The following is a 14,674-nucleotide window of genomic DNA, read 5'->3' on the forward strand; positions in this document are numbered from 1 at the left end:
TCTTTTCTTTCCAATCGGTGAATCGGTCACCTCACCTACACGTACCAAACGGGCGCCGGCTAAACCATCATCAGTTTATATGAGTTAGTGTTCTTAGACGGATGTGTCGATGCGTGGTGGAGTGTGTTAATCACGTGCGCGTAATATTTATTTGTTTTTAAGTTTGGTGACTAGTTCCCTTCACGTACATTACGGATATAAACGGTGAGCTAATATATATATGATTATTATATGTATTTTGATTACGAGTTGTACACTTTCTCTAATTAATTAATCAACGTAAAAGCCTTATTTAATTTTTTTGTGAAATGTGTATGTTATGAAAATGTAAGTTGGTAGGGTTTCAGATGACTGGGGTAATCGTTGTGATACAACTTGTACCTACATGTTTGTACATTTTAATGTATGTGTAAAAATGCGGAATTAATTATCAAAATAAGCAAAATGTACTTAGCTAAAAGCAGTTTTTTCAAGCTTGTAATAAAAATAAAATAGGTACCTAGCAGGTGTCGTTCTTTAAAGTACTGCTTGTTCCGAATTATTGGCTTCGGGTTGCTCTCACAAATTCTGGTCTCCTATTCCTATAGGATGCTAATATATTCTTTGATGCAAATGGGAAAGCGTTATGTTTAGGAGGAGGCAGTTCTAGTTGTCTGTTGTGAGTCACTGGCACATAATACATCTACTTATCTAACCGTCTTGCATGTTTTTAGGGTTCCGTACCTCAAAAGGAAAAAACGGAACCCTTATAGGATCACTCGTGCGTCTGTCTGTATGTCTGTCTGTCTGTCCGTCTTTCACAGCCGATTTTCTCCGGAAATACTGGACCAATTAAGTTGAAATTTGGTTCACATATGTAAGTTTGTGACCCAAAGACGGATATGTAATGTAAACAAATGAATTTTTAACATGGGGGTCACTTTTGGGGGGTAAATGAGAAAATCTAAAAAATAAAGTTTTTCAAACTATATCGTGTTACATATCAAATGAAAGAGCTTATTGTAAGGATCTCAGATATTTTTTTTTATAATTTTCGAATAAACAGTTTAGAAGTAATTCAAGAAAATAGGCAAAAATTTACCATTCGGCCCTTTATCTCCGAAACTACTGGGACTACAATTTTGAAAAAAATACATAAAATAGGCCTATACCTATAGATAACAGGAAAACCTATTAGAAATGTACAGTCAAGCGTGAGTCGGACTTAATTACTTAGTTTTTGATCCGACCCCCACGGATTTTTTAAAGACATATATTTCACTCACGTTTCACATAATAAAATACATTGTTAAAAATTGTGTAATGTACGGAACCCTTGGAACGCGAGTCCGACTCGCACTTGGCCGGTTTTTTTTATAAATAAATTGGCCCCCATGTCAATGACTGACATAACGGGTATTCTACTAATTACTATTTCTACGGCCAAATTAAGCAAAATATGTGCAAAATACAGGTAGGTACGCAAACAGCAAAACAAAGGATTAATAGAAATCTCTGCTCGTTAATGTTCTTGTCAGTTTCCGTTTTTCGTTCTTATTTTGTTAAGTGAGACGCTGAGTGGATCTCATAGATAAATATACAACATACAACAGATACTTAGGTAACTACCCATTGTGAAGCGTTATCGTTATGTTGGTTTGATAATAATGATAATAAACTCAAATGTAGACATAAAATTACCTACTTAATGTGGAAAACCAGTTATACCTAAAGGTAACTGCTTCTTAACCTCTTGTAGGCTAGGCACATTTGGCAACTACACATGACACACATGAATTTGTTATGAACAAAACATACGGGCCAAACTGAGAACCTCATTTTTTAAGGCGGTCAAAACTACTCTAAAGCGCTTGATATCTTACCTTACATATACTTAATTCAGTCGTCGTCGTTAATTAGCAATCTAATGAGGGTTCTAAAAAAATGTTACTAGTTAGTGCGTTGAGACACTTGAGACTGCAAACATTGCAATGCTTACTTGCTAAATTCAGTCACACCTAGTAACTAATTGTAAGTCATTATTAAGGATGCTGAATTAAGTAAGGTGTACCTGAATCGCTTCGAGAAAAGGATGGTACGGCCGTGCCTCTTTGTTTTGCTCGACTTGGCGGGGGCACTGCGTGCCCCCAGATCAAGCGCTAGAGACCCTCTCACGGCAGGCGTGGCTCACTCCGCGATTTCGCTTTAAGGCTCCTCTTCACGTTGGGCCAACGCCAACGCCAACGAGGGATGCATTTATGCGTTAGAGGGAGCAAGTGATATTGCTATCTCATTCTACCGCATGGCTGCGTCCCTCGTTGGCGTTGGCCCAACGTGAAGAGGAGCCTTTACATCCGTCCCACACCAATTTTGGCGGTTAGCCATAAGCCGCGCGTGGCCCTGTCGCCACCTAGCGGTCATATCTGTCCTAATCGTAACAGATGCGTTTTGTTAGAGAAGTGAATCTTCTGTACCTAGTACTATTATTTATTCTGTGCTCACGGCTTAAGTTAATAAATAAAAAAAAATATATATTATAGGACATTCTTACACAGATTGACCAAGCCCCACAGTTCAATTCATTTACCCGCAAATACCTACCTAGATGTATAATTCAGGTACTTCATAATCGTAATCATAAATCATTTATTTTGTTTAAAACATGCTACAATAGATGGTCAACAATTGAAGGGATGTTTACAAAAACAACATAACTGCTTAGAGCGGTTGACACTTTTTTTAAGAACATTCGTTTCAGGTGTCAACCAGTGTAGTCAGTTATGTTGTTTTTGTAAACATCCCTTCAATTATAAGTGAATCACACATTATGCCTTACCTACGCTATGCCTATGCATCTCTTGTTTTTTAGGGTTCCATAACTAAAATGGCATAAACGGAATCCTTATAGTTTCGTCTGTGCGTTTATTCCTCTGTCCGTCTGCCAACACTGTTCCTATAATTTATAAGTCCTCTTCATTTTCGCGCTTTCCCGAATGCATACTAAAGGTAACCAAATATATAAGTACTTAGTGATTACTGTCAATTCTCGATCGCTCTTGTCTAGCATATTCTAGCAATAGCGAGGCAGGTAAAGAAATTTCCAATTTTCTTTTTAGCGGTAGGGCCTCAGTTGCCAACTTGCCATACCAACGCTGTTTGTAGCGCGAGAAATACCACTGCTGCACTGTTAGATAGGACATAATATAACCGCGATTATTAGATGCCGGCATTTATAGGCATAATTTTGTGAAAAAGTTTGTCACGCTCTCATGAAACCACTTAGCTATGTGACGGGCTCCAATTTCTGCATCATTAGTTAAAATTCAATCGTTGCTATTTATCTGTGATTATCATAGTCGTTTTTTATCGGCAGGTGAAAGTTAGGTGTGGCGATCGAGAAGCGAGAACCCAGTGCGACGCGCGCGCCGGTCGACAGGCGACAAATAGCAAACAGTGTTTTTTTAAACAACTTTGGTCTGGATGCGAATCTTTCAAGCCACAAACAGTGTAATGTGAAGTGACATATTGTTGACACAAAGTGACAGTGGCAAGATGAGGGCCGATGATCAGCGGGTGCTGATCCCGTTCCCCTGCAGAGCCGAGGGCTGGTTAGACAGATGCGGTAAGTCGCTTATCATTACTTTTTACTTTTAATCACAGGCCACAGCACCACCAAATAACAGATTGAAAGAGTAGGTACGGTCAAAAGTATAGGCCTACCATTAGGTAGCTGTTAATTACCCAACACTTTTTTATTAATTTACGTTCCATACTCAAAACTGGTCGTTGCTTCGATTTACGAACATTTGCGATATAACTAGGTATGGGCTTAACAGCATGAGTTGGAGTGATAGTTAGTTTATACACAACATTTTTCACCACACCAACATTTGGAAAGTATTAACTGTAAAACGTTACAAATCAAATACAAATTAAACTTAAGTATTAAATATTTACATCCAAAGAAGCCTTTACCCAGCTTGTTCATAAAGCGGACACATGTCGTCAATTATTTGATACTTCACTTATTATTGTTTGATGAAAATCTTTACTGTTTATGTATTTTCTCTTTTTTCGTCATGTTTGAGCCATGGGTTACAGTAGCCATTTACGTTTTATAACCTCAATGTGGCCATCCCTGACTTCGTTTTCAGGGTTCAGGGTTGCAGGACATCTTACACGCGATTCGCATTGGTGCAGTTTCTATTTCGAACGCTACATTGGCCGGCGTGCTATTTGGAGCTGTTTACGTAAGTGCTCAATGAGTGAGATGTAGGTGAGGCGAGCAAGCAAGAGCTAAAGGTCACATTCTTTAGAACGTTTTCAAAACAAGGTGTTACGTTCTAAATCTTAGACAAAAGGAAAATCATTGGTTACCTACAACTAAACAACAGAAGGATGCTATGTATCATTTTCTTTGAGTACCTATCTAGTCAAGAAGGTCATGGTAATTTGTACATAAATAAGAAAAAAAAAATCAATACGGGTTACAAATAGCTCAGAATAAGCCTTCGCGATTTCTTTTTCTACTGGGGTTTCACCCTGTAAAACTTTGGGATCGAGATTTCATCACCATCAGTCGATTTTCCTTAATGACTTGTATTTTGCTAAATTTACTAAACGTAAACACTCGGTACCCTCGTTTCCATTCTACAAGATCAGTCAGCTAATCCAATGTGCTGACTGAGTAACTGACTGTTTGCATCAAAAGTGTGGACTCAATCGGTATTGGCGCATTGTCACCAAAATGCATCTAGTCTCTACTGAATACATCTACGTACGCATTATTCTGGCATATAGGTTTCTTGGATAATATAGAAGCCGTTAATAAGAAAATTTGATGTACCTACCTAGGTATCTAACAATAAAACTTCGCTTCAGTTGACCAATTTATCTATAATTTAAGTATTAGGTCAAATTTGGGCAACGATGACAGGCACACTCGTTCGTGGTAGTTTACGACTTGAATTGGTTTTGATTTGTAGACGCGCAGGCTTTATTGGTCTAATTGTCAAATGGCACAACAGTGCGGTTCGGTTCGATGTTGCACGCTGGCGCCCCAGCAACTATCAGATATTTTTAGCGTTTCGATCGGTAATCGTAAATGTTTCCCTTGATTTCAACCAGAGGCGTAACTAGGGGGGGGTTGGAGGGGGCACGTGCCCCGGGCGCCGTCCAAGGGGGGGCGCCAAAATGGGCAAAATACCTCCCATAGAAAATGGACCAGCCAAAATGTAGGACACAGCCAAATTTTTTTTCGCGACTTGCTCAGTAGGTGTAATCCCAAAATCTCCCTGGCAAGGAAAATGCAGTTATTTTTTAGCCAACCTGTATACAGGATGGTCCAAACCTTGACGTCCAAAAATTTTTTTTAGTATCGTCGTCGTGGGTTATCAGAATATACACCGTGTTTTTATTGAATTCCGTTAACTTCGGGGTATGGTTAAGTACGTTTTAGATAACTAAATGGCATAGTTAATTTAAAAAAAAAAATTTTTTTTGTCATTTTTTTTCCAAAAAAATTGAGTTTAAAAAGTAATTAAATGTAGCATATAGCGTTGTTGTAACACAGGCATTACATTTAACTCAACCAAACAATTGAAATCTATGACATATCAATGTCATTTCGAACATTGATCGACTGAGATTGTACTTAAGTTTAGTAGCAAATGTATGAACTCATTCTAAACACTAATCAATATGTAAAGCGGCCCTAAGGCAAGTGTACACGCTTGTAGAGGCACTATAGGAAAAAAATAAATTATTGATTATCTCTGAAATGGAGTTAATTAGAATATTGGTGTCTTTGAGAAAATTACTTGATTTAAGCTCAGGAATGCACCCTTGAAATTAACGGAAATAAAAAAAAACACGGTGTATATAGTATATACCCCATGATTAGCCGATTTTTCGTAGTTTACGAGCTTTGCTTTGCTTTTATGTCTTCTAATACATGTTCGTGGTATTTGCACATATAACATGAAATAGCGATGGGGAAGTGACACCATAAAATAATAGTAGAAATAACAAAAGAGGACTTTTTTAATGAATTACTAATTTGGAAGCTTTCCACCTCAGTTCCTTTGACCGGCGACTCTGAAATATTAGGACTATTAAGTATCACTTTTTTGACCTTTTAAAAAAACTTAGGGTCTAGCAGTTTCTAAAATAACAAAAAGTCCTTGAAATCGCTTGTATTTTATCATTATTTATTTTTTATTTATTTAGGTAAGGGCAACATCTAAGCTTGAACTCAGCTCAACTCAGCCAAGTGAGGATGCTGTTGTTTTAGCAACTGCGCCGTTGGTCAAGGATTATGTTACAAAAAGAAACAATAAAGTTCAATAGTTTTTTTTTTTAATTAAATCTTCACCCCAGAATTTCTTAACAAACGTTAAAAGTAATAAAAATCATAATTCGAAAACTACGAAACGTCGGCTAACGTACATATTCTGATAGCCCACACGTGAGAAATTTAAAAAAATTATGGTCGTCAAGGTTTGGACCACCCTGTATAAGACATGCCGTGATAACATCGCTCGTTCTGTGATACTAGATTGTCGTGAAAAACCTGTGTCAGGTTTCGATGTGGGATCGGGACAAACTAGTCCAATTCAATCCCACCAAGACTCAATTTTGCGCGTTTAGGGCTAAGAAAACCTCATTTTTCAAGGCACAAGCCTTCCCATGTCAGGGAGTATTGGGAGCCTCGGTGTTGAGATCTCCATCAGTGACGTCCAATAATTTCGTAGCCACCTTGCTGGGTAGGCTGCGCTCGTATCCAAAAAAAAACTCGGTGTGCTCAATAAAGGGAGACAATACTTTACTCTGGGGTAGACAGATCCCATTTATTGAGTACTGCTGTCACCTTTGGGCAGGAGCATCTGGATGCCACCTTGGACCCTTCAAATCAGTCCAAAGGCGCGCTGTACCTGTGAATAGTCTACGATCCCAAACTCACAAGCGATATTGAACCTTTAAGTCTAAGGAGAACTCCAAAAAATAAGTGTATAAGTTTTAAAATGGTCGGCAACGCGCATGTGACCGCTGACCATCAGGTGGGTCGTAAGCTTGTTAGCCACCGATGTACTAAAAACACTTTTTTGTCTCAATTAAAAGTAAACTGTAAGTAATAAGTAAAAAAGTAACTCTTTCGTTAGTTCATTTCGTTTGGGGGGGGGGGGGGGGGCGCAAATTTGGTGCCTGCCCCGGGCGCCATATCCTCTAGCTACGCCTCTGATTTCAACATTAGTTTCATCCATTTTATGAGCTAAATATCATTAGAAACGCTAGATCCATAAGTTCCATAACCTCTTGCCTTAACTTTTTGTATGCCAGGCGTCAGACTACGATGTCTTAAGTCTTAAGCCGTACTCCAAAATCCATAATAACTATAATAAGACTTATTGATAAATATATACATATAATAAAAATATTGATGTACTTAGATCTAAAGATTCTAATTCCAGTACATACATTGTGGTTTTAAGTTTCATACTTCTATAATCTGTGTCTCGCATTTATAAGTACAAACAGCAACACTGTTAAATGTCCATCGGTGGGCCTTATGCCTTTTGTAATAAGGTTTATAAGATCCACCGATGGACAGTTAACAGTGTGGGTGATGGTACTATACTTCTGCCAATTTTATCTAATAAGCAAAGATAAAAGTCACTTTAGCGGTTTAGCGTCGGTACCTACAGTGGCGTAAGTCCATTAAAAGTGTGGCTAATTGTGTCCCCTAAATTGGACGCGGGTTGCATGGCGCTTATTCACTCAGCGTAGCTTAATCAATTCTTCAAGTGTAAGCGACCTCTTGATGCTTTCGAGTTCCATAACCTCTGAAGTACTCGTTTACCTACCACGCAGTAAAATGCAGACGTATACCTAATATATATACCTATTACGTACTTAGCTATTTTTGTCGACTAAACAACGATGTCCCTTTGACGTATCTACCTATCTATGCAAAATTAAAGGACTAGAACTTTACAAAATTACGAGAACTAGTTTACCTATTGCGACTTTTTTTAATTAACACGATATGTTCGCAAGGTATGAAATAAAAATACTTATTTGTGACTTATTTATACATCATCATCATCATCATCATAACTTTGCTCTTGTCGGTGGAGCTTTGCTCTTGTCGGTGGAGTAATCGCCTATTATTTCTTTCTTGTGCCAGTCTTTTAATTTCCTCATACGGCGCATTATTTTTTATTTGACTGAGATAAGTGATTCTAGGTCTCCCTTCTTCTCTAGTCTTTTCAATCTTGCCTTCCAGTATGTTTAGGAAAAACTTATCATGCCGTATAAGGTGTCCTAACATCATGCCTCTCCTATTTCTTATTGCGTTTAACAAGCATCGCTTTTCTCCTATCATACTCAGGACCTCTTCATTCGTCTTCCTTTCAGTCCAGCTAATCCTCTCCATCCTCCGCCAACACCACATTTCGAAAGCCAACAACCTCTTTCTATCTTGTTGTCTCAGTGTCCATGTCTCACTTGCATACAACGCAATGCTCCAGATAAACACCTTTATCAATCGTTTTTTGGCTATTTTTGAAATGCGTGCCTTAAAAAGATCTTTTTTGTTATTGAAGGCTCTTTTAGCCATAGCGATTCTCTGTAATTTGATGTCCTCGGTGCATCTAGAGTCATTGGTTATTACGCTTCCTAAATATTTGTATTTAATGCCTTGCTCTATTGGTGTGTCCTATTTATACATATATAAATTGAATTCAATATATTACCACACATAAATTACCAGGATTTGAACCCGGGACCATCGGTTTCATAGGCAGAGTCACTACCCACGAGGCCAGACAAGTCGTCAAAGGAATATAGGCGTCAGACAGATAGTCGAGGTCATAAATCGGTAAAGGTTGGTGAAACACGTGATTACACCGATATTCTATAGAATTTGACGCTGTAGATATGCAGCGTACGGCGGAACCATCAAGGCCTTGTGGTTTTGGAGGTGCGGCGAGTGAGTGTGCTGTAAATGTCGTGCTGATTAATGGGTGGTCATCCTCACACACGGAATTTGTTGCACCTTTCGCAGTAACTCACGAAGATATAGGTCGACAAGATGTCCACTAATATCATTACTTTTCTAAACTACGCGAAGAAGAATACTTTATGTATGGACGCATCTTATCTTATCTTATTGTTTTCGGGGGCCCTTGCGGATACACTTCGACCCATAGGGATCTTTTGTGCACTTACCCCCAGTTATGGACGGATAATAACTTGCATTTATTTTTCAATTAACACAGAAAAATAGTTTTACCAAAAAAATATAGTTCACAAACACACCCTTTAAAAATCGGCTTCAAAAAAATGTTAATAGGCTTATTGTATCTCATATTAATCAAATGCGATGTTAACATACTGAGTTCACCCGCGACTTGTCCAATTTCTTCCTAGATAAGGTTCAGGCTGCATTGCTTATTCGGCTCAACTTAACTAATCACCTTCGGCTTCGGTCCGACGCATGCTTACTTACACGCAATTACAAGTTTACAACATGTAATCACATAATTATATACACAAATTATTGCAATCACTCCATCAGTTGCGACTCGCGACATAATTCCCCAGTAGTTACGAATCAAAGTAACAGTGGATAATATAACATTTCTAAGAAACTTGACTGTCTACCAGTTATCGATAATTGGGACGTCCAACTATAGTGACGTATCAAAAACTTTCTTACTTACTAAGAACAAACTACGAGCAGCTCTGGTTTAACCTTTTCTGTATTTGGCTGCTTTTCGCTCAATATATTACACAATAACTACCGAAACCAGCCCGGAATCGAAGTTGCAAAGCTAAAAGTGAATTAAATGGACCAGGAACGGAATGTTATTGCAGGCAAAATGAAATTATGATTATGAATATTGAATACTTGAATAGATTAACAATGGGCAGGTTATCGTCAAGAGAGCTGGTCATTCGCGCTGTGTGCCCTACTTTCAGTGAAAACTATACGTGTTACAGCGTTGTGGTTTTCTATCGGGTTTCGGTCCACCACGCTAGGGCCCAGCCTTGCTTTCTAATTAATTACCTTCTCTTGACTACCCGAATCTCTACTCTTTCATAATGCCCCCGGCAAGACGAGCCAACCGAAGCGCAAGAGTACTAAGTACCTACCTTTTTTCGAAGCCCTTCGTCGTTTTTTTGAACTTGTGTTTGGATTACACCATATAAATGAATTTCTCGGGGTATGATGTATGATTTGATGCCAATAGTGGACTTATTAAACATATAATGTTTCAATTGCATAGCTGTTATACTTTCGATTTTATTGATATCTGTACGAATTACGTTGTAAAATAAAGATTCCATATTATTCACTTGCTTCCTGGAAAAGTGCTGTTACAGTGAAAGAGCCTCTATCCCTTAATTCACGGTGTCGGGTAGGTTGTTGTCTCTGGAATGGCGTACCTTCTACACTTGTCCCAAGGTCCCGACGGACTTTCTTTAAATCGTTGTACCTAGATAATTTTTAGTGTTCCGTACAAAACATTGTTCACGAAACACTCATTTTTAACGAAAAGAGAACAGGTTTCAACGTCGATAACACAAATGATTAATAATTAAGTATATCTTGATCTATTAATGACAGGCGTCGTGATTTATCTTATTCATAATATGAGTTCGACGTCTACACATATATAATATTTATACGTAACACTAATGGGCCAAAAAACACATCGCAAACTGATATGATATCTAAAAGTTCATCTCAATATGAACGATAATCAGATACAGCTTTATATGGCTTGAAACTGTCTATTAGTGAAACGGTTTTCGGGTTTGTTGCCAAATGTGTTGCGTGAGTGCGTGACTGAGGCATTAGGGCATCGATGATACAAAAAATGGTTTGAATTCGTATTAGACATGCAGATTATTTAATCGCAATCAACTAACAACCCATTGTCAGATCTGTGAAACCCATATTCATATATATATACTAGCTGTTGCCCGCGACTTCGTCCGCGTGGACTCTTGAACATTTTACATCTTGTGTACCTATAACTTTTCATCGATGCAAACTTTATAATACAAACTTTTAATATAATGTTAATGCCCTTTTACCAAGTTTGAAGTTCCTAACTTGAAAGCTTGAAAAAAAATGTTTGATATTCATACAAACTTTCAACTCCTTTTGCACCACGTTAGGGGATGAATTTTCAAAAACGCTGAAATGAGTTTTCTTGTAATTTAATATAATACCTTTTTGCAAAGTTTTAAGTTCCTAGCTTAAAATAAAATTTGCACCCCAAGACGAATTTTCATCCCTCTTTTAATACCCTTAGGGGTAGAGTTTCCAAAAACATTGCAATTACTTTTTTTTGTAATCATCTCTTACACCTTTCTAAGAAGTTTCAAAGCATTTGTAATCGATTCAAACTTTCAACCCCTTCTTAACCCTGTTCGAGGATGAATTTTACAAAACGCTGAAATTACTTTTCCTGTCTTTTAATAATATCTCCAAACACAAAGATTCAAGTACCGCGTTTGAAAAACATTTTGATATCCATACAAACTTTCAACCCCTTTTTCACCACCTTAGGGGATGAATTTTCAAAAACGCTTAAATTAGTTTTCTTGTATTTTAATAATATATCTTTTAACGAAGTTTCAAATTCCTATCTCAAAAGAAAATTTTAACCCCATACAAATTTTCATCCTTTATTTAACCCTGTTAGGGGATGAATTTTACAAAACGCTGAAATTACTTTTATTGTCTTCTAATGATATCCCCAACTACAAAGATTCAAGTCCCGCGCTCGAAAAAATTTTTGATATCCATACAAACTTTCAACCCCTTTTTCACCACCTTAGGGGATGAATTTTCTAAAATGCTGAAAGTAGTTTTCTTGTATTTGAATTTGATACTTTTTTACAAAGTTTCAAGTTCCTAGCTTAAAATAAAATTTGCACCCGAAGACGAACTTTCATCCCCTTTTGTAACCCCCTTTACGGGTTGAATTTCCAAAAACGTTGCAATTAGTTTTTTTTGTAATCATCTCTTACGCCTTTCTAAGAAGTTTCAAAACCATTTGTAATGGATTCAAACTTTCAACCCCTTTTTAACCCTGTTAGGGGATGAATTTTACAAAACGCTGAAATTACTTTTCCTGTCTTCTAATAATATCCCCAAATACAAAGATTCAAGTCCCGCGCTCGAAAAATTTTTTGATATCCATACAAACTTTCAACCCCTTTTTCACCACCTTGGGGGATGAATTTTCTAAAACGCTGAAATTAGTTTTCTTGTATTTGAATTTGATACTTTTTTACACAGTTTCAAGTTCCTAGCTTAAAATAAAATTTGCATCCGAAGACGAACTTTCATCCCCTTTTTAACCCCCTTAGGGGTTGAATTTCCAAAAAATGTTGCAATCACTTTTTTTGTAATCGGCTATTATGCCTTTCTACGAAGTTTCAAAGCATTTGTAATGGATTAAAATTTTCAACCCCTTTTTAACCCTGTTAGGGGATGAATTTTACAAAACGCTAAAATTACTTTTCCTGTCTTCTAATAATATCCCTAAATACAAAGATTCAAGTCCACCACTTGAAAAATTTTTTGATATCCATACAAACTTTCAACCCCTTTTTCACCACCTTAGGGGATGAATTTTCAAAAACGCTGAAATTAGTTTTCTTATATTTTAATAATATATCTTTTTACGAAGTTTCAAATTCCTAGCTTAAAAGAAAACTTTAACCCCATACAAACTTTCATCCCCTTTTTAACCCCCTTAGGGGTTGAATTTCTCAAAATCGCTTCTTATCTCTTGTACACTTTATAAATGCAATCTGGTATGCAAATGTCAACTTTCTGGCTTTTATAGTTTCGGCTCTGCGTTGATGAATCAGTCAGTCAGTCAGTCAGTCAGTCAGTCAGGACACTTGCATTTATATATATAGATAGATGACTATGAGGTGGTTTTATATCTGAACATCATGCACATGAAGCATAACGGCCCTTCTCTGTTGGAAAGTCACGAAAAAACGAACCTAGCTTGTTTTTTAACTGACTTCAAAATTCCAAAAGGAGGGGCGGGGTTCTAATTTGGTTGTGTTTTTTTAATGATTGTCACATCATACTCCGCAATACTCTATCGAAAATTACTTACTAAATGGTCCCATATTTTGTCACATTTAAATACTAGGTACCGTACCGTGCTAAGTGAACTACTCGCCCGCAAATTGCTTACCACTACTTATTGCTTATCGCGGACAGGTGCCATACCCATAATAGAAAAATACTAAAATTTACCAAAGTTTACTAAATCAAGGAAATCTAAAGTAATATTCCGAAATTAGTTTATGGAAAAATATCTAAGGCAGTTCATCTAGGTAGGTACCTTATTCTAGATACTGTACAGGTTTCATAAGTAAACCTTATCGGGTCTCCTTTCCAATGCCATCTTACTACGTCTTGTGGATCGTGGCCCACTGGTACAGAATTTCTAGACTAGAATTTCAGAACTAGACAGAAATTCCAATGGACACTTGGTGCAGTGAAATTAATTTATGACGTGGTCAACGTTATTATACTTTGCTTTGTCAACACTTATTCATGTACCTACTTTGATTATGACATCAGCGACCTCAGCGTAATAATTATGTGGTAGTGCAAGTAGGTATACACCTAAATAATAAAATTAGCTGATTGTGAAAAGCAATCATATTGCAATTTTGCATACAAATTATGCCCAGGTACCTACTCGAACTAATAATTCATTGCCACGGACCAATGGCCATCTAGTTGTAAACCAAGCCATGTGGGTCGCTGCTGCATATTTTAGTTTCTTTCATAGTAGTTAGTGGGTACCTGTCAATGCACTGTTTCGCATACACTTATTGTAGAAATAACTGTTAAGTAATAAATGAATACATGTTGATGAGGAGCCCATAGCAATGTACAAATTGCAGAACATTCCCAAAAAGCGGAAACGTTCTCGAGAATGTTCTCAGAACATTCCTGCAACATGGAAATTATTGTTTAAACAAGGGAATATACTTGAAATAAAGTTTAAATAGGCATAACTTAAAACTAAATCTTATTATGCATATTATTGTCTATTACAGTTAGCTATTTTGTTGATGTGATAAATTTACCAATAAGTTGCTTAAATTCTCACTTTATATCAGAGAACATTTCGGCTTTCGACAATATTTTCCAAAATTTTTTTTTTGTTTCATGAGAATCTAGAGGCCTCTATCTCCCGCCATGCCAAATCTCAGTGCGCTCGGACCAACTTGAAAAAAATTAAAAAAAAAGTCTGCCATTTTGTTTTTTTTTAATGCAGATTGTTTTGTCTCGGGACCCTCTATGACATTTGGTCGAGCACCCCCCATCTATCACGCACCGTTTAAAAGTTGCCATACAAAATAAAAGTGGCCAGTTTTCCCGCAATTGTAGCATTTTTCCATAAAAAAAATTTTCATAAGTATCTAGGGGACCCCGAGATTCCGTGACCAAAATTTCAGCGCGCTAGGACAAAATTAAAAAACTTAAAAAAAAAGTCGGCCATATTGAAAAAAAATGGCGGCGTCAAAAACTACCAGGATCCCTCTATGACATTTGGTCGAGCACCCCCCACCTAAGTCTGACCGTTTGGCCGGGCCGTCATACATTTTTCTGACCGGAAGCGGACGACCAAAAGTCGGA

General features: G+C 37.3%; 1 protein-coding gene across 1 annotated transcript in view; it reads left to right on the top strand.

Moving 5' to 3' along the window:
- Nucleotides 1-72: 72 nt before the first annotated feature.
- Nucleotides 73-14,674, top strand: part of LOC134678621 (ras GTPase-activating protein raskol) — a 212,688-nt gene continuing 198,086 nt past the window's right edge. The window contains exons 1-2 of the mRNA XM_063537256.1: nt 73-204; nt 3,353-3,601. Of these exons, the coding sequence (XP_063393326.1) occupies nt 3,532-3,601 (70 nt within the window). The 5' untranslated portion in view covers nt 73-204; nt 3,353-3,531. The remainder of the gene's footprint in view (nt 205-3,352; nt 3,602-14,674) is intronic.

This window comes from Cydia fagiglandana, chromosome Z, assembly GCF_963556715.1.
Source record: "Cydia fagiglandana chromosome Z, ilCydFagi1.1, whole genome shotgun sequence".
Lineage (NCBI taxonomy): Eukaryota > Metazoa > Arthropoda > Insecta > Lepidoptera > Tortricidae > Cydia > Cydia fagiglandana.